Here is a 24,525-nt window from a genome sequence, read left to right on the forward strand (position 1 = left end):
TTATCATCTTTCACACACTTATTTACCTGTTGGCCCTAACTGTTCGTAATTTCACACTTCCAATCAGAAAAGAATTATAGGAAGAAATATGCATGTGGGGGTATTTCAGTGAGTAGAAATGCTGAGAGAGTTGAATCAATAAGTATACAGAAATAGTATCACTAAGTTCATTATTCATTACAATTTGTTACATTCTGAACAGAATATTAAGAACAAGTACATTATCTTTAAAAAGCCAACTGGAATCAAGTTGATTCTATTCATTTTTCTATATAATTTGAGAAAACTTAATTTCCCTCAATTGTGAAATGAAACTTAGGGTAATACTATTTCCCTTTCTTAAAAGTAGGATACTAAGTGCTTTAATGAAGGTAAAATTATAAAATAATAATGTTGGCAAATGAAAAATGCTATAAAATTGTGACAAACTTGCTTAACCTTTATCATTTATGAAGAGGAAGCTGTGTGGTACAGCGGAAAGAAGGCTGGATCTGGAGTCACAAGACCTTGGTTTGATACACAGTCTCATTATTTACACTCTGTGTAACCTTGGGCAAGATACTTAACCTCTCTGGGCCTCACTTTCTCCTAAAATGAGTGGGTCACATTGGACGGCCTTTAAGGAATCTGTGATCCTAAAAAATGATTTGCTTTTAATTAATTAAACATTACTTTCCAAGAGGAACTTTTAGTATCAATATAAATCATAAATAGTTCCCGAGGCCCTTTCTAGTTTTTCCAGGGGGAAAAATTATTTTTGTGCACAGATCAAATAGAAAATGTAGTTGAAATCTAGATATTTTGAGCAACTGAAATGAGTTGATGGTAGACTGCAGTCAGCAACCTTTTAAAACAAGGTTCTAGAAACTTTCTAGAATATAAAGCAAAGGGGACATTAGTGATGCAGTATCTTATAAAAAGATATTGCCCTTCTGCTAAAAATACAGAATGCTTAACTTTGACAAGATAGAATGAAAAAGTGGAATAAGAAAAATAGATCTGCCATTAAGTTTGTCAAGCCCAACAATTTTCAGAATACCACCACATGTCAGTCTTGATTCAGTAATGTTAACATATGCTTGAATTCATAAACATTTACTAGTGATGCTGTACCCAGTCTAAGGCCACAAGGATATATTTCTGAGCCTCCTTCCCTTAGTACTCAGCACTTTCCAATCTGTAGTACTAGTTCCTATCTCAAACATCTGTCAGTCATCTGAACACTTAGAGGCATTTAAAAATATTGTGAACTAAGCAGCTAAAAACTCAAAATAAATCCTTATCTATAATATTTAGGATTCCTGAAATGGAGAAAGGACCAAGTCCAATGTACCACATACCTATTTTTGATGAAGATAAAAGCTATGCCTGCTTATTTTTGAGAAAGGACTAATAAGGCTGAATGCTGTATTTTGAATCAGAGGACAGGTTAAGAGACTTTATTTCTTAGTTACCTTGGGTACCAGTTTCTTCATCTATAAAATGAGAGGATTAGACTAGACATCTAAGGTTCCTTTCCTCTCAAATTATAGTCTTGTGAATTATTCCAACTGGCTATATCCACTACATGGCCTCACTTGCTACATCTACCAAACAGATACTTTGGGAATTTTCATTCATGTTGCTTAGATAAAGTGGAACAAGTCCTGCAATTTTCACTTCATGTGGTTGCTGTTCTCTTTTGTTGGGAGCTTGATTAAATGTGTCTGTCTTGAGGTGTTATTTTGGTCCTAGGATGGTGATCAATACAGAGAGCAACATTGTGATGTTCGAGTTTGATGAGGTTAAATGGCAGTATTACTCAGACAAGAATAAGCCACTTACCAAGAAACCCAAGGAGAAGGAAAAGGAGAAGGAAAAGGAAGACACTGTTTCCTCTGCAAAGGAGTATAGAATGAGTCATCCAAAGATACACCTTGACACTGAAGCTAAGTATACTGGTAAATGATTTTGTGAATACAAAGGCAGAGAGTCTTGGGAGGAGCTAATCTTACAAGAATGTGGTGATGGTGGGGCTGCTGTAAAATTATTCTCACAAGATAAATTGCTGTTTATCTAAGGTTCCTTTCCTTATTCCACTTGAAATGAAGTTGTCTATTTTAATGATTCATCTACCATTAGATGAATTAGATGATTAGAGCCATAATCCACACTACATTTTTTGTTTTTTTCATAATTTACAACCTTGAGCAATATTTTCTAAGGGAAGAACCATGAAAACAGCATATCGTGTTTACGTATCTGAAAGATATCTTACGTGAGAAATGTGGAAGCCCTTTCCTCAGAGCACATACATTATTACAAAGTAACGATATTTTCTTAGGCACATTAAATCCTTCTCTAGAATTTACAAGTCCTTGGAATTGGCATAGGAAATTGGATCAGCTGATCACTCTATAGAAAAATTAATATTCCAGTCCTCTCTGTCCCCTATTAGGTCATTAAATGAAGGCTAGAGGGCTTAGACTTGCTAAGCATGAGAGTGGTCCAAACCTAGGTTTATATGATATTGAACATAATAGAGATTGATGGGTGAAAGTCAAATGAATTGTTAGTTACTTGCCCTATCACTCTGACTCAGTTGAGGTATATCTTTAAGAAAGTTTCCTATCAAGACTTAACTCACTATCTGTCTTCTGCATTGGTAGAGTCAACAAAGAATCAAGAGAGGTTATCTTGAAGCCATGGTCAAACTGGTGTCAAGAAGAAGTCTTACTCTTTTTCTTTTAAAAATATTTTTAAATTTGTTATTTTTAACATTTTTCTTTTTAAATTTTGAGTTCTAAATTCTCTCCCCCTGTTCCCTGCCCCACCCAATGAGAAGGCAAGCAATATATCAAGTATACATGTGAAATCATGCAAAACATAGTTTCATATTAGCCACATTTTTTAAAAAGGGAGAAAAATAAAGTGAGAAAATTATACTCCAATTTGCATTCAGTTCTCTCTCTGGAGGTGGGTAGCATTTTTTCGTTAGTCCTTTGGAATTGTCTTGGATTATGTACTGATGAAAGAAGCCAAGTCTTTTGCAGTTAATCATCATTACAGCATTGTTTTTACTGTGCACACTGATCTTCCAGTTCTTCTCACTTCATTTTGCATTAGTGTCTGAACACAACCCCTTCATCATTTCCCACAGCACAATAGCACTCCATTACAATCATATGCCACAACTTGTTAAGCCATTCCTCAATTGATGAGCATCCCCTCAATTTCCAAATCTTTGCAACCACAAAAAGAACTGCTACAAATATTTTTATATGTAGGTCCTTGTCTTTTTTCCTTGGTCCCCTTGGGATACAGACCTAGTAGTGGTATTGCTGGGTCAAACGGTATGTACAGTTTTATAGCCCTATGGGCCAGTTTTACTCTTTTTCTAAGGAAGATAACATAATTTTTTCCCAAGGAGATGCTGAGTCTAAAAGATACTCAGATAATTTCTCTGAAGCAGTAGAGAGTTGATATTTTTGGTTTTTTATTCAGGCATAGATGGGCTTCTGATAGACTTTTTAAAATTTGAAATGGGTATTCACTTTGTTACCTTGCTATGAGCACAGCATAGTCAGAGTTCTATTTGTTAAAAATTAATGGACATACAGATTTTCTTCAGTGTACTTTCACCACTTCAAGGTCATAAAGAGCAAGAGACCCTGCTACAGGTCAGTGTAGGAAATAGCTACTGCATATCAGTTCTCTCCACCTGTACTTATTTATCTTTGCTGTCACATTCCTAGTTTTCCCTGAACTCTGCAGGAAGGGAATGAAAGATGAATGAATGAGAAAGGCATGCATTCAATGATCCAGAACCTCTGCATCCTACTTTTTCTTTTGTCTGTCTCCTATAACCAACCATCTGTCAAGTCACCAAAATTTGATAGCCCACTTGGATCAACATGGTTTATTTTAATTAACCTGGATTTATTAGATTCTAACTTGAAAGAGCCCAGGACTAGAGATTACGAGTGGTAGAGTCTGGTCCTGGGTCTGCTACTTATCTGTACTCTTATGAGAGTCACTTCATCTCTTTGGGTCTCAATTTTCTAACCTGTCAAATGAGGGGGTTAGACTAGATGATTAAAAAAACCCTTCCAGAATTTTGTGGTTCATTAAAACAGTCACAGAATGATAGAACTATCACGTGTTCTAGAAGTGTTGGTTACCAATTTTGAATTTGTGTCAGTTTCTGGTGAGTTGGTTGCTGCTATAATACTAGAAGATGAAGTGAAACATCAGTCAGTTATATTCCATATGGTAATGGGATAGATATTGAGAATGTTTGAAAAAAGATAATGATGAAATTGAATTTACATCCTAACTATGGCTTCCTTTCTGTGAGTAATTGGACATGTGACCTAACCACTCTGTGACCATATTTTTTTCTGTCTGTAAAAGGGATATCATACTTAATTTTCTCTTAGGTTTGTCGTAGGGAAGAAATAATATAATTGTAGTGGGTATCAGAGAAATGCTACTTCTATCAGAATTGATTTAGAAAACAGTATTAGTAAATTTAAGTGGCAATAAAGATGTGCAACCATTACAAGAACTAGTTAAAGATTAAATTCAAGATAAAAAATTTTTGAGGGTTAGTCTAGACCCTGTGTTCTAACCTCTTCATTTCACAGATGAGATCCAAAGAGATGAATTAATTTGCAAAAGGTCATACAGGTAGCAAGACAGAATTCAAATCTAGATCTTCTTAATCTAAATCCAGCACTCTTTTCACACTAAAACATGCTGACTTTTGTTATAAGCCAGTCAAAAACAACAGCGATGTCAAAGATAAACTTTACAACTTTGCCTTAGGATGAGCTTGAGAAATTTAAGGGTAAAGGTAAGGGTAAGGGTCCCAGCCACAGGGGTACTCAGATGCTTCTGCTAGTCAACAGAGGAGGGGTACTTTGGGTTAAAGTGCGGTCTTACTTTGTGTAGGGAAGTTGTTTTCCCAGGAAGCACTTTTTATTGGTCAGGTTCCTACAAGAGCAGAGAACATAAAAGAATTATGATAAATTGCTATCTACCACCTGGTACTGTCCTGGACTTTTGTCCCACTCACTCTAAACCTTAGAAGTTTGGGCATCTCAGACAGAGACTTAACTGTCTTATGGGAAATTTCTAGAATATATAATTAAGGGACCGTTAAGTGAACATCAAGAAAATAATATGGTAATCACAAAAAACTAACATGACTTCATCAAGGACAGGTCATTCCAGACTAACCTCACTTCTTTTTTCAGTCAGGTCAGTCAGAAAATAAACACCTGTTAAGTGCTTACTGTGCCAGGCACTGTGCAAAGCATTGAGAATATAATTAATGGTAAAAGACAGTCCCTGCCCTCAAGGAACTCATAGACTAGTGAAGGAATAAACATATAAACATGTACAAACAAACTAGATATAGGATGAATTTGAAATAATCAACAAAGGGAAGGCACTAGAATTAAGCGGGAAACGGAAAGGCTTCTTATAGAAGCTGGAATTTATTTTAGTTGAAACTTGAAGGAGGCAAGGAGGCAGAGATGAGAGAGCATTCAAGGCATGAGTGGCAGCCAATGAAAATTCCTGGAGTCAAAAAATAGAGCATCTTGTTCAAGGAACAGCAGCAAGGAGATCAGGCTCATTGGGTGCAAGAATTCATGGGGGAAGGAGGTAGTGTGTGTGTGTAGGGTATAAGAAAATTGGAAAGGTGCTGGGAAGGGGTGGGGCATGGCAGGTTATGAAGGACTTGAATACCAAACAAAAGGTTTTCTATTTAGTCTTGGGAGTGAGAGGGAGCCACTGGAGTTTATTAAAAAGGGGAAAGGACATGGTCAGACCAGTACTTTAGGAAAATCACTGTAGAAAATGGACTGGAGCGGCAGGACTTGTGGCAGGCAGACCAATTGAGCAGTCTATTGCAATAGTGTAGGCATGAGGTGACGAGGGCTTGCTCCAGGGTGGTAGCAGTGTCGGAAGAGAGAAAATGGAGTATGTAAGATGTTATGAAGGTAAAACTGACAGGTTCTGGCAATAATTTGGATATGATAGGTAGGAGACAGTGAGGAATCAAGGATGACACTAGGTTGCAAGCTTTGGTGACTGGAAGGATGGCGGTACCCTCAAAAGTAATAGGGAAATTAGGGAGTGGGAAGGGTTTGAGGGCAAAGATAAGTTTATTTTTGGAAATGTTGAGTTTAAGATGTCTACATCATGGACACCAGTTTGAGGTGTCTAATAGGCAACAAGAGATGTGAGACTGAGGATCAGCACAGGGGTTTAGGTTGGATAATCATCATAGAGATATTAAATCCCTGGGACTTGAGGAAATCACCAAGTGAAGTAGCATGGAAGGAGAAGAGAAGAGGACCCAGGAGAACCATGTGGAAGAACCATGGTTACTGGTCATGACATGAATGAAGATCCAGCAAAAGAGATTGAGAAGGAATGATCAAACAGGTAAGAGGAACACCAAGGGAGAGTATTGTCCTGAAAACCTAGAGAGAAGAGAGTCTCGAGTAGAAGAGGCTGATCAACAGTGTCAAAGTCTGCAGAGAGGTCAAGGATAAGGACTGAGGATAGAGAAAAAGTCATTAGATTTTTAAGTTAAGAAATCATCAATAACTTTGGAAGGAGCAATTTCAGTTGAGTGGTCTTAAGTCAGACTGTAGAGTTGACAAGTGAGACAAAAAGAATTAGAGGCACCTATTGGGAATATTCAGGTGTAGTTTACCCAGATCTTAGGAAAAGATGACGCAGTCTCCCTTATGGGCATGATGGCAGGATACTTGTTGGATAACTGGATCCAAAAAGTACTCATAAATAGTTTGATGTACTCTTGGAAATAAGCCCCAGGAATATGCACTCATTCCTGAGCTACTTAGTGTGTTTATAACTTGTGTGCTTTCCATTCAATACATCATAAGGAAAAGCCCCTAACAATGAGATATATCACATGCAGAATGGACTCCCCTGTGAAGGAGCAGTGAAGGGTGGATGATCTTGAATATTTTTGAGAGGATATACTTGTTCAGGTACAGTTTGGACTAGATGGCCTCTGAGGTTCATTCTAACTCTGCAATTCTTCACTTCCACTAACACTTCTCTCCCTGGATTAGGGGAAGGGAGAGTGCAACAGATCAGATCCTGATACATATCAGATATGCAGTAATATGTTTTATGAACACATTTTTCCACTTTTATTTAAATAAAGGACAATTATTACCAGCATCTTAATCACACTTTCAAACGTTTAAATATATAGTTATTACATCTTAAGTCGGCACTCCTGCTTTCTTATAGAAGTGATAGGCAAGCATTCTTTGTTCATAAAACTACATGCTAGTTTACCAGACTGATCTGACAACAGAATGCCATAGACAGAGTATAACTATATTTCAACAAGGCATTTGATAATCTTATGATATTCACAGAAACGAGATGGTCTAACGTAGACTATTTTACTACATTCCTAATGGATTTTCCTGCCTCCAATCTATTGTATCTGCAATCCATTCTTCCCACTGCTACTCGAGTAAAATTCTTTATTCACTTTTCTGAGCACTCTTTTATTCAAAAAAACTTCAGGAGTTCCCCATTAGGTAATTGAATAAAACATAGACGATTTTTTATTTCATCCTGGAAGTGATAGGGAGCCATTGGAGTTTATTGAATAGAAAGGTTATATGGATATCCTGGGCTTTAGGAATTTTGGTTGCTAAATGGAGGATAGATTGGAGTGGGGAGATACCTGAGGTAGGTACAACCCACCAACAGGTTACTAGTGATGAGGGTCTGCACCAGAGTGGTAGCAGCATCAGAGGAAAGAAGGAGGCGTATTTGAAAGATGTTGCAAAAGGGAAATTGAATGGCCTTGGCAAAAAATTGAATGAGGCATTGGATGGGGACAATGGCATGAAAGGTGAAAAAGTGAGGAGTTGAGGTTGAAAACATGAGAGACTTAGGGGATGATGTTGCTTTTGACAGTAACAGGGAAGCTGAAGGTGAAGGGAGGGGAGAGAAGAAGATTTAGATACTTGGATATCAAGATGAGTTTAGTTCTGAACATGCTGAATTCAAGATATTTACATGACTGAGATGTCTGAATGGCAGATTAGAGGTCAAGTAGAGTGTTTAGGGAAGTATAGATAGCTCTAAGAATCACTAACATTAGAGATGGTAATTAAATCTATCGGAAAGGATGAGATCACCAAAGGAAGTAGTATAATAGGAGAGAGAGAAGAAGGCCTAGAACCCAGTAGGGTAGTAGTAGTAGAGGTCATGACCTAGATGAGGATCCAACAAAGGAAACTGAGAAGGATTTGTCAGATAGATAGTAGGAAAACCAGGAGAGCAGTGTTCTGAAAACCTAATGAGAAGACAGTATCAAGACAAAGAGGATGGTTAACAGTGTAAAAGCCTACAGATAGGTCAAGAAAAGTGAGTATTGAGAAAAGGTCATTAGATTTTGCTATTAAGAAATCATTAGTACACAGAGTAAATGGAAGATATCTCAGAGAGGAGGGCACTAGTAGCTAGGGGGCCAGGGATGGCCTCCTGCAGAAAGTGAGTTTTGAACTGAGCCTTGAAGGAAACTGAGAAAACTAAGAGAAAAAGTTGAGAGGGCAAAGCATTCCAGACATGGGAGTCAAGAAGTGCAATGATACAGAGAGAAGAGATGATGGAGTGCTGTGTTCAACGAGTAACTTGTCAATTGAATGGAGGAGAGTTAGGAGTAAGAAGACTAGAAACTATATGCAGACAGCTAGAAATTCATTCAGTCATTCAACAAGCATTTATTAAGTATCCACTATGTGCTAGGTACTGTGCTGGATACTAGGGGTATGGAGACAAAAATGAAACAAATCCAGACCTCATATTCTACCAGGCAGACAAACAAAATCTCATCAAAGTGAAATGGAAGTGGAGTGTAGGACTATCCATTTGGGAGAAAGAGTAGATTTGTCCTGCTTGTTAGTGGGGCAGGACTTTGCCCAAAGCAAGGCCATATAGGGTGGTAGATTTCAGGTTCATATTGGAAAGAATTAATTTATAGCAGGAGTTATTTTAAAATTAATTAGAGCACTCTAAAAGATAGTGACCTTCTTGTCACTGAAAGTTTTCCAAGCAAATGATGATCTAGAGGTGCTGAAGAAGGCATTTCTGATTGGACAGGTTTGATTATATATGATCTCTTATAACTCTGAGATCTCTGTGTACATGCCCTATCTGTCAAAAGAATGTAAATCCTTTGAGGAAAGGGCCAGTTTTCCATTTTTGTCTTAGTATCTTAACATAATGCCTTGTGCACTTTTTTGTTCATATCTATGATTTAATTGGTGAAGGGAACTCAGGGTGGGTGAGGAGGTGACCCCCTCTACCAATTCAAATTCATATTTTTTTTCAAATCCATAAATTTTATGAAAAAATATATTTTTATTTTGTTAAGCATTTCCCAATTACATTTAAAATTTTTTTAATTTTTTTTTAAAAATTGAGTGGCAAATTCTCTCCCTCTCTCCTTCTCCCACTCCTTAAGAAGGAAAGCAATTTGCTATCAATTATACATATGAAATCATGCAAAATAAATATCCATATTTGCCATGTTCTGAAAGAAAACACACAAACAAGAAAAATAAATTAAAAAGGTATGCTTCAAAAAACTTATTAATAACTAGCATAGTTTCAGTGGAATGATGAGGTTAGAACCCAAGTTGAGAGTTCCAAGAAGTTCAAGAAGTGAGTGAGAGGAGAAAAAATGGAAGCACCTACTGTAGAGGGCCCTTTTAAGGAGTTTGGCCACAAAGGGCAGAAGAGTTATAGGATGATTGTTAGGGGGTGGAAGGATTAAATGAGACTTTTTTGAGGATGGAGGAGACAAGGATATATTTGTATGAACGTTACACATTTTTTGTGGCTGATATTGGTCCTTCTTGGTAATCAAAATTCCGTTCCTTTAACCAAAGTTACTACTAAAGTAGGCCCAGTTCATATTACTCTAAAATGGGCAGCCCTTGCCCTGTGCTGAGTATCATTTCAGGTGTCAAAACTAAGGCTTCCATTTGAACCTTTTACCAAGTTCTGCCTTCATTCAGTGTCTCCCAATTCCTTCCTTTAGCTTTAGATTCAAAGGTTTGGTAAGATAGAGCCCCTACTAGTTTTAATTAGCATTTCATACCTGACACTTCAACACTGTTCTCAGGTTCTCCTGCTCTTCCTGGAATCCCATTTTACAATATGATATTCCCATGAGAAACTATCCCATAGATAGCAAGATAAGAGAAGTTTAACTATATGCTCAGTGTAAGGTTTGACTATAAGGTAATTACACTGATCTTTAAATATACCACAAATTATGCATCTAAATGAGTGCTTTTTTAGGTAGTAATTCTGAGAGGCCATACTTTTTCCAGTATTCCCTACTGCTCAAACTTCTTTTGAACTCCTCTGTAGGAATTACTTTCAAAACCTTCAAAACATCCTTTGAGGATTTTTGAGGATATTTAACCCTCAAATACTTTGAGACTGGATCTGATTTTTGGAAATAGCCTAAAATCATAAGAAGCTATACCAAGTGAGTAAGCAGGTTGTTTTATTTTGTTGAACTTTAAGGCAGTGGTGTCAAACTCAAATAGAAAAGAGGGCCACTAACCTGTACAAAAGGATCCTTGCTGTTGCATATTGACTTAGGAAATCACTTAAGAACATTAATTATATTTCATTGTATTTTATTTTGTTGAATATCTCAATTACATTTTAATCTGGTTCAGGCTGCACTCAGGAGTATTTTGATAGTGAATTTGACAGTATTTTGACACCTCTGTTTAAGATATCAGATTGGTTTCCTAGTATAGCTTATAAAGCAGCTTTGAAGGCAATTCTTAAAGAGGTATTCTAGAAATTGAAGCCAATGGTTGGGATATTTATATTGCAATGACTAGAGTAAGTCTATATTCTTAGTAATCCCAAAGGGATTATTTTGAAAGACACCTTTCATTTGGATACCTACCTAAAATTTCATTATTTTATTAGAGTAAGGAAAATTCAAGTTCAAAATTAGCCTCTGACACTTACTGTGTGACCTTGGGCAAGTCACTTAACCTGTCTACCTCACCATCCTCATCTGTAAAATGGGACAAAGGATAAAATGAGATATTTGTAAATGCTTCGCAAACCTTAAATCTATTATTATGTAATTTCAGGACTGTACACAAACACAATTTAGTCTTTACGGTTATTAGAATGACTTTCAAATATACGACCTTTTCATGTAATCATGAAGTTCTTTTTCCTTCATTTCACCTTTTGGGGAAACAGGTGAGAACTTTCAAACCCGTCGACCCACAACCGTTGAAACTTCAGAAGCAGTTCTTCAGCGAATAAAGAAACAGGGCTTACAATTGCCTCTCTCACCTGATCAGCTCCTTCTGACTGTAAGCTCCCTGCAGCAAACTCACACAGCAAGTAACACTGACCGTCTCCGTATCCCAAAAGCCAACGTCCGTGATGCTTGGGGACCTGCAGTCCTCCAACAGGAAAGCTCAAATAACTTTCTGGACTTAAAAGATATGTCACTCTTACCAGGGAGGGCTGAACAGGCTGCTCAAATCAAGAAGTTGAAATCTGCCAGTACTGCTCCAGGTTTTAAAAGAACTAGCACCCCATTTGAAATACAAAAATTGCAGCCCAACTTAAAGAAGTCCTTACACAGCTCTAAGGTATGTTCTCACATCCCACAGCCCATGATCATCCGCCCTAAGTCCTGTGGTACTTTGAAGGATGGAGAAGAAAGAGTGTACACAAAGTCAGGTAACCTAACTAGCACCCATATCATCAAGCCTAATCGTATGATGATTCGAAGCACAGGAGAGTCCTCATATTACCGAGTAAAGCCACCCACATACACTGTGACAGCCAATCCCTATCGGGTCAATACTGGGTTCATGCTACTGACGATGAAACAAAAGAAAGAATACAATGAAGCCAAAATGATGGAGTATAAGAACATGAAACCCATTGGGACAGCCAATCCAGATAAAGCAAGCAAAGTAGCCTGGCTCAGGAAGATCAAAGGTCTATCTATAGATGACTTCATGAAGAAAGGGAAAACAGCAGCCCCCGAATTTGGACATAACACATTTATCTGAATGTTAGCCACAAAAAAACAGCCTACCTTTAAAATAAACATAAAATGAAATTGCTAGCATTGTTTGAGCTTTTGTTGTTTGGGTCTTTTACATGATAATTGTCTTTTGAGATGGGGAAATTCTAGCCATCTTCATTTGAGCTACAGACATTCTATTCTTGAATCAGGGATGGAAAGGGCTAGGTCAGTAAGACTGATGGTCCCCTGGAGTGATCATTTGTCCCTCTGAGTAGGGGAAAAAATAAAACAAAATCTTCTGTATACCTCAGTTTCTTCATCTGTAAAATGGGGAAAATAACAGTAGCTACCTAGCAGGGTTGTTATATTAGTATCAAAGAAGATATCTGTAAAATGCTTAATACAGTGCCACAAAGTAGGTACCATATAAATGGTTGTTCCTTTCCCTTCTGAATGTAAGTTAATCATTCACCACTAGCCTTTTTGTGCTAGTAAAAGAAGGGAAAATCACTTCAGAAAGGAATGTGCAAAATGCAGATGTTTTCTGTGCTTGAATCTTTTTGCCCAGGTAGCTTATGGCTTGAGTTAGTTGAAAATCTTCAATTTTATGTTGTAGTTAATAAGTTTAATAAGTTAACTGAGCTAAACTATTATTTTGGAAAAGATTCTTCCACTCCTATGGAAGGAAATTAGGTATCATAATCTCTTGGGGGAGGCAGGGAATGGAGGAAGAAAGAAGGGGATAGGTACTATTAATGAGTGTCTCAGTCCACTTAGGTTTATAGACTTCAGACTACAATGAATATATATGTTTTCTCCAGTCTTTCCACTGAGAAATGATTTCTTAAGTATTACTTGTAGGAATTTGTTTTAACTTGGGAATGTAGAAGATCACCTTAAAGTTATTATTTAGAACTAGAGGAAACTGCAGGATCTAGTACAACATCCTTATTTTACAGATGAAGAACTGAGATTGAGAGAGAGTAGCCTAAGAGCATGCAGTTAGTAAGTAGTAAAGGCAATATTTGGACTCTGGTCCCCTGAATGCATTTTCCATTTTGTTACATAATGGGGGTAGGGGTAGGGAGAAGGTAGAGAGAAAGATACCACAATTCAACAACCTCCCTCCCCGAATCATTTCTCTAAGGTCTCACAGCGTAATAAATTAAGAAGTGAAAAAGATTTTAGAGATCATCTAGTCCAACCCTGCCTCTTTACAGATGAAAAGACTGAGGCCTAGAGGTAGGAATGGGAATTACCAATGTCATACATGAGAAATCCGGGATTCAAACCCAAGGCTTCTCACTCCAAATACAGGGATCATTTGGATTTGGTCCTGAAATTTCTTTTAGTATTGATCACTTCTTAACATGCGAAAATTGGATGTTACCTTTGCCCCGAGGGACTCCTTCTCCCAAGGGGCTCTTGATCTAGATGTCTATGAACCAAGTGTGTCTGGGGAAAAAGCCTGAAACTCAAAGAGAAGAATTAATCTCTTTCCTTAATATGACAAATCCACATTCCAGGCTGTAGGGCTCTTAAAGTTAAGCTATGATTCATAATTAAGGTTTCCCCCAAAGGGATGAAAAGGGTCACTTTTCAGAAAAAGTATTCAATATACAAAATAGGTACATATCAGGTAAAGGATTTATTTCCTCCAACACAAAAGAAACGCTTAAAACTCAAAAAACTACATTAGGGATTACTTAAAATATAAAACAACAACCCATCATCAACATTATTTTCTCCAAAAAGATAAAGGTACTTTGTGGGAAGACATTTTACTATCACCTCAGACCTCTGCTGCTTGAGCAACTCACAAGGTCAAGATCATGGTCAGCCAGAGAATGTCCTGGGCTTTCTTAATCCTTTCAGCTGCAGCATTCTCCAGGAATGTGTTGTTATAGCAATCACCTCACAATAGACTGTCAGCAGACTTAGGGGCTAGGAACTCTTAAACTCTCAAAATACTCACCAAGGCTAGAAAATGTTTATTTCTCAAAATTGCTAGTTAGAGACCTGTGCTCAGGAAAGAAACACAGTGATAGAAGTTAGAAGCCAGGGACTCAGGCTCATCTAGACAAGTACCAGTGCCATATACTCACTGTGGGCTGCTGTTACTTGGGATAGGGTAAAGTGGGTTAAAGTCCTGGGAAAGGGAGCCAAAAAGAGTCCAAAAGCTGTCTGGTATTCCTATGAGACCAACATTCAGTGTATTCCCTCCAATATCACTTGAAGAGTTATCATCTCCCCAATATTTAATAAATTAATATCTATTAGCTTTTACAAAGGGATATTTATTGAGAAAGCAGAGCTAGGACTAAAGTACAATATCCCAAATCAGCACATTCACTGTCTACACACCAGCATCCCTGTGAAAGTACTCTCCCACCTCCCCTATTCATTCTGCTAATGATATATATGATGAACAAGTTACTCTCTTCCTTGTAGGACAGGTTATTTCACCTGCCAGGTCAATGCTGGGCTGAATTAAGCAGGACATTCCTTAGGGGCAGCTCCTTGCCATACTCACCTACTGTTGCTACTAGCTATGGTATCTGAGATCTTTGATGGTTCTTCTGATGTTTTGAAGCTCACAAAACTGTAACCTAGTCTGTTCTGCCTCTAATACTCATTCATCTAAGATCAGGATGGGATAAAGACAAAGAAGCAAAAGAAATGTGGTCCTTGGGTTCCTCAGGCCACAGGGTATGAATATGGTAACTAGGCAAGGGAGATAAAGTAGCTGGCAGCAGCTACCCGCGCTGCTACCGGTACCTTCCCCACTCCCCACCCTATAACTGTAGTGATCCAGACTATTTTTTTCTTCCTTATTAGAAAGCTGCTGGTAAAGATAGTCTGTCTATTCATATCTTTGGAATGCACATTCAGTTCAGGCAAAGCAGCCACTTAAAAGGCTTTTCATTGTCATGTAGTAAGTGAGCAGGAAAGTTACAGGATATCCATGCCTGCTCTGAGGTGTGGAATAAAAAAGTCCCTTCCATCATGCATTTCTGGAAATCAGGCCAAGAATACTGTGTAAGTTTTTAGAACTGGGCTCTCATTGGATGGTCTCTCCATTGCAAATGAATAAAGAATCTTCATCTGAATAAAAATAAAGATGTTAAGCGTAAAGCTGAAGATCATAACACAAGTTTTCTGCAAGCCAAATAAAAGAAAAAAGGCTTCCTTTAGCATTAATCCGTTTCCTGCTCAGTGTCATACTAGGCTTTAATTTGTAATGATGTAAGAAATGGGAGGAGGAGTTTTGTTTCCACAGAACTAAAGGTGTACTTCCCTCCTCTCCCCTACCCCAGCTTTAGCAGAGACCAGGCCTCAAGGTTGGTCAGGTGAGAGGTCAGAGGCTTGTACGCATGTGCATGCTTTTTGAGAAGGAAGTCTGGGGAATTAGAGAGGCCAAACCCACTTGAACCAGTTCAAGCTTATCTAGGGTCTGGTCTAGGTCAAGAATCCAGGCCTACTGATTTGCATAATTTGCATACGTTAAAAGAATATAGTTTAATCCTAAACTAATACAAGGAAAATCTAATTAACTTCACTTTTGCTTCTGTATCCTTATTATCCTATTTATATAAACTATATAACCTAGGAAAACTATGTAAAAAACAAAGACTGTAAACTAACCGTAACTGTAGCAGGAGTGGAGGGAATGGTTACCCCTGCTCCTGCAGCTGTATCAGTGTGCGTGTTCCCATGAGTACTATACTTGCTCTCTTGAGAAACATAACAAAATGCCTTCCACTGCCCACTCTGGTCTTGAGTTCTTTGGGTGAGAACGGGCAAATCACATGGATCTTCCTAAGGTCAAGTAAAGGGAAGCAACAGGCAGCAGACACTTGCCAGGCTTACTCCTGGGTCTTGTCTTGGGGTGTCCTGTGATTCCCCACTGGGGTGTTAAGAAGGCTACCAGTCTGGATTCCCTTGGGGAACCCTGTGGTCTGTACAGCCTTCTTAAGGGGATATCACTTGGGACTTCCTGCCCTGTCTCGGGAGCCTTGTGATCTTACTACCGTCCTAAGGGGCCATCACTTGGGTCCTTCTTAGGGTCTGACCCCTAGGAGGCCCTGTGATCCCCACAGATTAAGGGGTGGATACCACTTGGTCTTCCTCTGGGAGTCCTGTGGTCTGTACAGCCTTCCCTAGGGATTATCACAGGGTTCTTCCTCAGGACTTTGGCCCTGCCTAGGAAGTTCAATGAGTCCCCAAAGCCGTGTGTTCTCACAATTTGGGGAAGTCCAGTGATCACCAAACACAATTTGGGGAAGTCCAGGGATCCCCAAAATCACGTTTCTCACAATGAAAAATAGCAAGGCACCCAGAAAAAGAGAAAGGGGAGGTGGGAGGGAGCTAAAATGGTACAGAAAAGGCAGCCTGAGCTGTCCCCAAAACCTCTCCTTTGAATAATGCCATAAAACAATCCTTGGAACAGCAGAATCCACAAAAAGACAGGGTGAAATAATTTTCCAGCCAAAGACAACTTAGAAGGTCAGCAGGAAATATCTGTCACACCTGGATTGGAGTGGAAAACAGTCCAGCACAGACCCTGCCTCAGCAAAGCAGGAGAAGGCCTGGAGCAGGCCTTGGGAGACACTGAATAAGCCATGGCAGCAGCTACTTCTGGAGCTCTCAACCCACAGATAGTAAGGGGTCGAAAAACTGGTCAGAAGGAGATTATAAGGGTCTCTTTGCTAGCACTAAGGCAGGAGTCTGTTGCTTTGCCCATACTCATATCTGGGTGGCAGTCCCAGGACAAGGAGGAGTGCTAGCATACGAGACCTTGTAGCCACAGCGAAGTCCGGACCTTTGTGACAATTCCAGCGCAGAAAAGAGTGCTTGTGGTCACTCACAAACCAGAACACAGGCCAGGAGAGTAGTAAACACACCTCTCCTTAGATCATACCACCTTGGAAGAACTGAAAACTTACAGGTCCCTAGAAGTACCTCTGAAAACAGCTGCACAAAACCCCTGAAGCTTGGGACAGTGTGCCCTCCACCATGGAAATAGAGTCCTACTTTAACAAAGAGATAAAAGTCAAATTATAGTCCAGGGAAAACAAGCAAACAACAGAAAAAAATTCTGACCACAGAAAATTACTATGGTGACAAGAAAGATCAAAACACACTCAGATGACAACAAAAGCCAAAACTCCAAAATCGAAAGCTTCCAAGAAAATTAAGAATTGGTCTCAGGCCATAGAAGAGCTCAAAAAGGATTTTCAAAATCAAGTAAGAGAGGTAGAGGAACATGAGTAATGATAGTAATGCAAAAAAAATCATGAAAAATGAGTCAACGATTTGGAAAAAGAGACCCAAAAAATTAATAACACCTTAAAAAAACAGAATAGGCCAAATGGTAAAAAAAAAAGATGCAAAAAAACCAACAAGGAGAAGAATGCCTTAAAAAGCAGAATTGGCCAAATAGAAAATGAGGCACAAAAATTCACTGCAGGAAAAAAAAAAAAACTTATTAAAAAATTGAATTGGCCAAGTGGAAAAGGAGGTATAAAAGTTCACTGAAGAAAATAATTTCTTAAAAATTAGAACTGAGCAAATGGAAGCTAATGACTGTGTAAGATATCAAGAAACAATAAAACAAAACCAAAAGAATGAAAAATAGAAGACAATGTCAAATATCTCATTGGAAAAACGAGTGACCTGGAAAACAGACCCAGGAGAGATAATTAAAGAGTTGTTGGACTACCTAAAAGCACTTGTTTTGGTCATTTTTAATCATGTCCCACTCTTTGTGACTCCTTTCTGGGGTCTTCTTGGCAAAGATACTGGAGTGGTTGGCCTTGTCCAGCTCATTTTACCATGAGGAAACTGAGGCAAACAGGGTTAAGTGATTTGTCCAGGGTCACACAGCGACTAAGTGTCTGAGGATGGATTTGTGCTCAGGTCTTCCTGACTTCAGGGTTGGCACTCTACACAGTGCCACCTAGCTGCCCTGGGTACTATATATACTATACATACACACACACACACATAGCACTTAGGCATATTAAAAAATACTTGCTGAATAGTTATGAAGTAGCTTGCCAACATTATGTACCAAATTGTTGTGGTTCATGATGTGTTGTGGTGTAATTGTCTCAAAGAATTCAGAGTCAGATCACCTCTAATCCAAGTATAGGCATTTATTGAGATTGACACCTCTCATGAAGTGGGCTAAGTTCCAAGAAGAACCAGCAACTTCAGAGAAAGCAAGATGGATATTTATAGGGTAAAGATGCTAATTACACAATCAAAATTTACACAGAGTATAGGAATATGACTAATATTAAAAAGGCAGGAGTTTGTTAAGGGATTAGATAATGGAGGAGGGGTCTCAGGTATAGTGGAATGTGTATGTGATTACCCACAATGCATACAGAAAAACCCATGGCGGGGTACATATGTATGATAATGACATTATAATAAGCCTCTCTACCTCTTAAGTTTACTCTAGGGTAGTTGTTTACTATTATTGGGCAGGTCCCTTTTATTGTTTTGGGATTCACATCCTGCTTGGGCATCCTGGTGCTGCTGCTTTCTGATTGGCTGAATACTGTGGTCCTCTCTAAGGCCACATGGATGTGGTTGTGGTTGAGTGTATAGACACATTTGTTGCTTCTGTGGGAAATATGAGGAATGGGGGCAGTGCCTAGCTAGAAGCAGTGGCTGGAATCCCATCACATAGACATGCCTGCTGTTTCTGTGAGAACTGTGAATTCATGGATACTCCTGTTGTTCTAGTAAGCAGTGAAGCATATACAAAGAAGTTAGGCTATTGAGTGTGTGGGCCGTCCCCCTCCCCACCCCCCAATCCTGAGGAAGGGAGTGAGTGGCTAGGTGGCTGTAGTGGGTCTGTTGTTCAGTGGGGCCTATAAGGAAGTGAGAATGTTTGGGCTGGGGACAGCTTTATTAGGATCCAATCAAACTCACATTTAGTATTTTTAATTAACTTCAACATTTTGTTGCTTTTTCCCTTGTGTGGGTTTGTTTCATATTTTTTTAAATGAGTTTTTATTGATGTATTTTGCTTTTTATATCATCCTAGTTTTCCTCAGTATCCCTTCCCTTCCTCCCTTCTAGAAAGCCTGGCCGGGTCTTTTCAAGACATGCATGCCTCTTTATAATTTTGCTACATTCACTTTTGATCTGATATGTGTATGTGTGTTCTTTCCGTCTATATTGTTGCGGTCATTACCCACCCTGTTTTCCTGTCTGTTCATGTAGCTTTTTCCATGCTTCTCTGTATTCCTCAATTATTTCTTACAGCACAGTCCCTTACATTCTTAAATTACCACAAATTCTAATTTTAAAACCAGCTCTACCCTGGGGTCCTCTAATTCCTCCATTAAGGGGGTGGTGGATGTTTTTCAGTTGCGCCTGACGTTTCATAAGCCAATTTAGGTTTTTTTTGGCAGAGACATTGGAATGTTTTGTCATTTCCCTCTAAGACCAGATCTGGACCCCAAAAGATGAGTCTTCCTGGCCCGGCGCTCTTTCCACCACACTGCCTAGCTGCCCTCACTAACGGGGGTGGGGGTGGGGCTGCGGGTGCTCCCCTCTTGTCTCATTCCCACCACAGCGCCCAACCTCCCAGCTCGGCTCACCAGTCACCGCCGTGCTCCGCCCCTTCCCTGTCTCCGCCCCTTCTCAAGTCCCGCTCCTCCGGGTTCCGCTCCTCCCAAGCCGTCCTCCAACAGCTTTGCCCCGCCCCTCCGTTTTCCCTCTCACTGTTAGTCCCACCAGCTCTCCATCACTGCACAGTTCTTACGCTCGGCTTTCTCCTCCTGTTTCCTTTCTTCCTTTCTTCTTTCTTCCCACTTTCCTCCCTCGCGCTAGGACGTGGCAGTTTGACGTGAGAGCGTGCGTGCATACGCGGCCCAGCAGTGAGCTAGCGCTTATGGTGACGGCGTCTCCTCCCGGAAGTGACTTGGCTAGGCAAGAGTGGCCATGTTGCGTCAGGTGAGAGTTCTGAGTTATTCTGTGGAGTTTATTATACGGTTAGAGTTAGAACTGGGGTTACAGCTGTGTAGAAGTGGCGGCAACGGGTGTGTAGTGGTACTATCCCAAGGAAGCAGAGGAAGTTTTGGGGACCCTGAAGTGAAGGGGTGCACTGAGTGAGAGGACTCGTTTCTACTTTGTATTCAATAAGGGCTCCTTGAAATCCAACTTTTTTTTTTTTTTGGCAATCCTTTCCCGGGTTTTGATGGCAACGATGGCTAATTTTCATATCTGCGTACCCCTGAAACTCTTTCAGAAATTTATAGTTGGAACGGACCTTGAATTTATTACGTCTTCATTTCACAGAGAAAGGGGACTAGAGAGCTTTAGTGACTTGCTTGGGATTAGAATTTGACCTCAGGGCCTCTGAACTGAAATCTAACGCTCTGGCACTGAACCATGCTGTACGTAATCTCATTTAATGCCCGATTCATTTGGCGAAGGCATTGCTTGTGCTTTAACCACTGATAGTTTTTTATTAGCTAAAATAGGGATAGGTACTGGACTTGTGTTTTAATCGCTAAAGATATCTTCTGGTTGAGGGAATGCCCACTGTACTATGCTGCTTTTATATATTTAAAATAGAGGTTTTTGTTTCCTGATCTGTAGAATTAAATGAGGTTTAATTGAATTCTAAAAGCTACATAGTACAGTCAATTTCCACAAGCATTTATTAAGTAAACACCTGTAAACCAAGATTCTGAGGATGGGTATAGAGATGGAGAAATGATAGTCTCTGTCCTTACAATCCACTGGGGGGGGGAGGGGGGACAAATCATGTACACAAGATAAGTGTGATACAGGTTAGAATATTATACTAGCATAGGAGAATTCCTGATAAATTGCTCAGGAGGAAAATTGGAAATAGAAAGGTTTTTAGCTAGTATATTCGGGAGGACTTCCTCGTGGATATTATAGTCTTTTAGCTGGACTTTGTTGCAAATGGATTTCACATACAAGTTGAAGAGGGACTAGGAAGATTATTTTAGTAACTAGGCAAAGAGTAGTTTGGAGAGAGAAAATAAACGGGGCAAGGAGGCAGTTAACAGTAGTTCTGGTGAGAGAAGATCCAGACGCAGGATTTCTTAACCTTTTTTTACTTCATGGATTGCTTTGACAGAATGATGAAGACCGTTCTAAAATGCATAAGCTAGGATCACAAAGGAAACCAGTTACTGAAGTATGGTTGACAAAATATTTTAAAAGTCCACACCTCGTGTTAAGAACCGCTGATCTAGAAGATTAGTAGTAAAGGGAGATAGGGGATGATAGCTTGAGGGGCCAGTAGGTCAAAGGAATGTTTTTAAGGATACGAGAGACCTAAGTTTATTTGTAACATACAATGGGGAAGGAATGGCTAGATACACTGAAGGTGAGAGAGACAGAGAATAGCTCAAGAAGATGGGATGTAGGGTCTGGAGTAAAAGATTACACTCAGATTAGTTCCAAGTAAATTGCTAATGTTAACTTACTACAACATTACATTTGACATTTTATTTTCCTAAGAAATAGCACTTTTTCCTAAGCAGTTAACTTTTATGTAGTGATTTGTGGTTAATTGCCCTACTCATATTTATGTCCTTTTGTTTAGTTACAGCTTTTCCGTGGCAGTTTTGAAGTGAAATACTGCAGCAACAGCAGATCTCATTTCATTTTTAAATTGTTTAGTTACTATAGGATACTGTAGATACGATATTTTTAAGTTGTTAAGATACTATATGATGCTGTGGATATGCACAAAAATGCTAAATACTTAAAAATTATTATCATTTTTATTCGACTGGGCCTCTGACTTCCTTGACATAGGGAATTCTTATGAGAGGATACCCTGTCAATGCAGAATTGATACCTACTCTTGGAACATAAAATTGCCTGAGCACTGAGAGATTAAGTGACTTTGCCTGGACCACAAAACCAATATGTCAGAGGACGGACTTGAACCCGCCTTCCTGATTGCCAAAGTACTTGTGCTCCAGGTATTTTAAATCCCATTTAAGAGAGATAAAGACACAGTCTTATTCTTTGGGATTTTAAGATCTACCAGTTTATGTAGGCACATTAAAAAAGTTCATTCTTGATGGTTTGCTAAAGCCCTACTTTTTAATGTCACTATTACTTCCCCAATTAAATACTTATCTGCCATGCCTGAGGGCTCATACAGTGTTCTATGTTGGTAGTCCACAATTTTTGTTTTTATTTTTCTGAGAGGAAGGAAATATATTGAAGCATCAATCCTCTGTAACTGGTTTACATTAATCTGAATACCAGCTTTGTTTTGTTTTCCTTTTATATTATTGTCCACATTGTAGATTTTGTTTTCTCAGTCTTAGAGGTCTTCTCACATTTTTCTTCATTCCTCATTTTTGTCATTTTTAATGGAGCAATAATATTCCATTACATTCATTTTTGGCTAAGCTATTTGCCAGTTAATAGGCACCTACTTTGTTTTCAGTTTTTTTCCTACAATGTGGTCATTCTTCCATGGAGGCAGATTGTAAACCCTTCCACATTTTAGTCATGTTTTTCTAAATTTCAGTGATTGTTCTTCTTTTAACAAGTTATACTGGTCTTTGAATGGCAGTGTTTCTGAGGTCATACTCGTTAATTTTCCAGCTTGTTAGGACCTGTCATTGATTGTATTCTGAGAGCCCAGGTCTGCCTCTGGAATAGAATATTAATGGAGGAGTATAGACATGTGTATGTTTATTCCATGTTTTGGAGTTGAGGCACCTCTTGAAGACAGCAGGTTTTTTTTAATGTTATTTTCATTTGGATTATAGTGAGTTTGTCAAATGGTTAGGAAAGAGAGAAACTTAGAATTAAAGGGTATAGTTGGTAAATTAGGCTTGGAGGTAACCAGTTCTGCTGACACATCTGCTTTATTGAATTATTGTTTTATCTTTAAAGATCACTTTGTCAAAGGTCGCCTGTATTCCTGTAAGAAACACTTAAGAATCATTCATATACACGTACTGTACTATGCTGTGAGAGGCATGTGGAAAGATACTCTCCCAGTCCTTAAGCTTATTTGGGATAGAAAAGATAAATGAAGTTATATGGATAAAAATGCTGGTAGTCAATATTAATTTTCGTTCTTTTATCCATTTCCTATGTTCTGTTAATTTCTTGAATAACTTTATTACACAACATTCTATTTAGGTGTTGATTTTGATCTTTGTTCTGTGGTGACAGGGCCAGGTTAACTTTGACTCTTTTTTATAGTAAATACCTGGTTTGTGTTTGTTATGCACTTTTTCATAATGTCTGTAAATCTATGACTGCTATTTAGGAATTTTGTAAAATACAAATTCCTTTGTGAATGCTTTTTTTAAAAAAGTATTGCTTTCTAAAAATAAAAAGTATCAAGGGAAAACAAGCTTCTTAAGCAAGGAGAACTTGTCTTAGGCCATTTTCCTTGGTAATAGTGGTCAAGTTATTGAGAAATAAAGAGAACTTCTTACACCAGGGAGTTGTATTCATTGTGTATTTTCCTGCTTACACATACAATTTAATGCTTTCCATTATTTTGCTTTACTAGCCCTAAACTACTGAAATCATTCCTTAGTTCCAGAAATTATAATTTCACCAATACTTATGCAGCTGTTATCCCATTTAACCAATCACTGCTGAAGAATTTTTTGAAACTGGAAAATTGATACAAAGTTAACATGCATCAGAGAAAGGACCTTTTCTTGATACAAAGGAAAAACTGGTGAGCCCTCTTTGGTGCTGTCATAAAGACATTTTGCCCATAATAAGTATTGATGTCGTTGTAACCATCAGCCATTTGGAGATCTGTCAGCTCCCTACCCTTCATGAGCTGATCTAAGACCAAAGGCCCTCCCCTATATCCCAGATAACTAGTGAAGGCCCAATTTGAACTTCATACCTGAGGAACCAAAGCATTCCTATTTTCAATCCCCTGAAAGTTTACTGCCTATAAAGAATATATGAGGGGCAGCTAGGTGGCCCAGTGAGAGCACCAGCCCTGGAGTCAGGAAGACCTGAGTTCAAATCTGCCCTCAGACACTTGACACACTTACAGCTGTGTGAGCTTGGGCAAGTCACTTAACCCCAATTGCCCTGCCTTCCCCCCTCCAAAAAAAAATATACAAATCTCAATGAGATACATAAGCTTTGTGCATGATCTGCTCTTTCCTTTCTGCTATGGGGGCTAGTTGACCACAAAAATTACTTAATTCAGAAAGCAATTGCTCTTTAATGTAGGAAATAATAGGAGCAGTAAAATTTGATTACTCTTAAATTATTCCTGTGGACCCCAAAACAATTCAGTTATATCGGGTGGGGAACCTGTGGCCTCAAGGCCGTATATGGTCCTCTAGTTCCCCAAGTGCAGCCCTTTGATTGAATCCAAACTAAACAGAACAAATCCCCTTAATAAAATGCCACATGTGGCTTCAATGCTGCAGGTT

The 24,525-nt window shown here is 38.9% G+C and overlaps 2 protein-coding genes across 3 annotated transcripts in view; both read left to right on the plus strand.

The window, feature by feature from the left end:
- CDRT1 (CMT1A duplicated region transcript 1) overlaps positions 1 to 12,122 on the plus strand; it is a 143,535-nt gene extending 131,413 nt beyond the window's left edge. Inside the window, exons 12-13 of the mRNA XM_036768809.1 lie at positions 1,735 to 1,940; positions 11,293 to 12,122. Of these exons, the coding sequence (XP_036624704.1) occupies positions 1,735 to 1,940; positions 11,293 to 12,122 (1,036 nt within the window). The remainder of the gene's footprint in view (positions 1 to 1,734; positions 1,941 to 11,292) is intronic.
- A 7,615-nt stretch (positions 12,123 to 19,737) lies between these two features.
- Positions 19,738 to 24,525, plus strand: part of LOC118856233 (Golgi apparatus membrane protein TVP23 homolog B-like) — a 44,221-nt gene continuing 39,433 nt past the window's right edge. The window contains exon 1 of one of the 2 annotated variants that reach the window (XM_036766406.1): positions 19,738 to 20,053. In XM_036766406.1, the coding sequence (XP_036622301.1) occupies positions 20,042 to 20,053 (12 nt within the window). In that variant the 5' untranslated portion in view covers positions 19,738 to 20,041. The remainder of the gene's footprint in view (positions 20,054 to 24,525) is intronic. The other variant, XM_036766407.1, reaches the window with a different exon arrangement.

Source organism: Trichosurus vulpecula, chromosome 7 (genome assembly GCF_011100635.1).
Source record: "Trichosurus vulpecula isolate mTriVul1 chromosome 7, mTriVul1.pri, whole genome shotgun sequence".
Classification (NCBI taxonomy): domain Eukaryota; kingdom Metazoa; phylum Chordata; class Mammalia; order Diprotodontia; family Phalangeridae; genus Trichosurus; species Trichosurus vulpecula.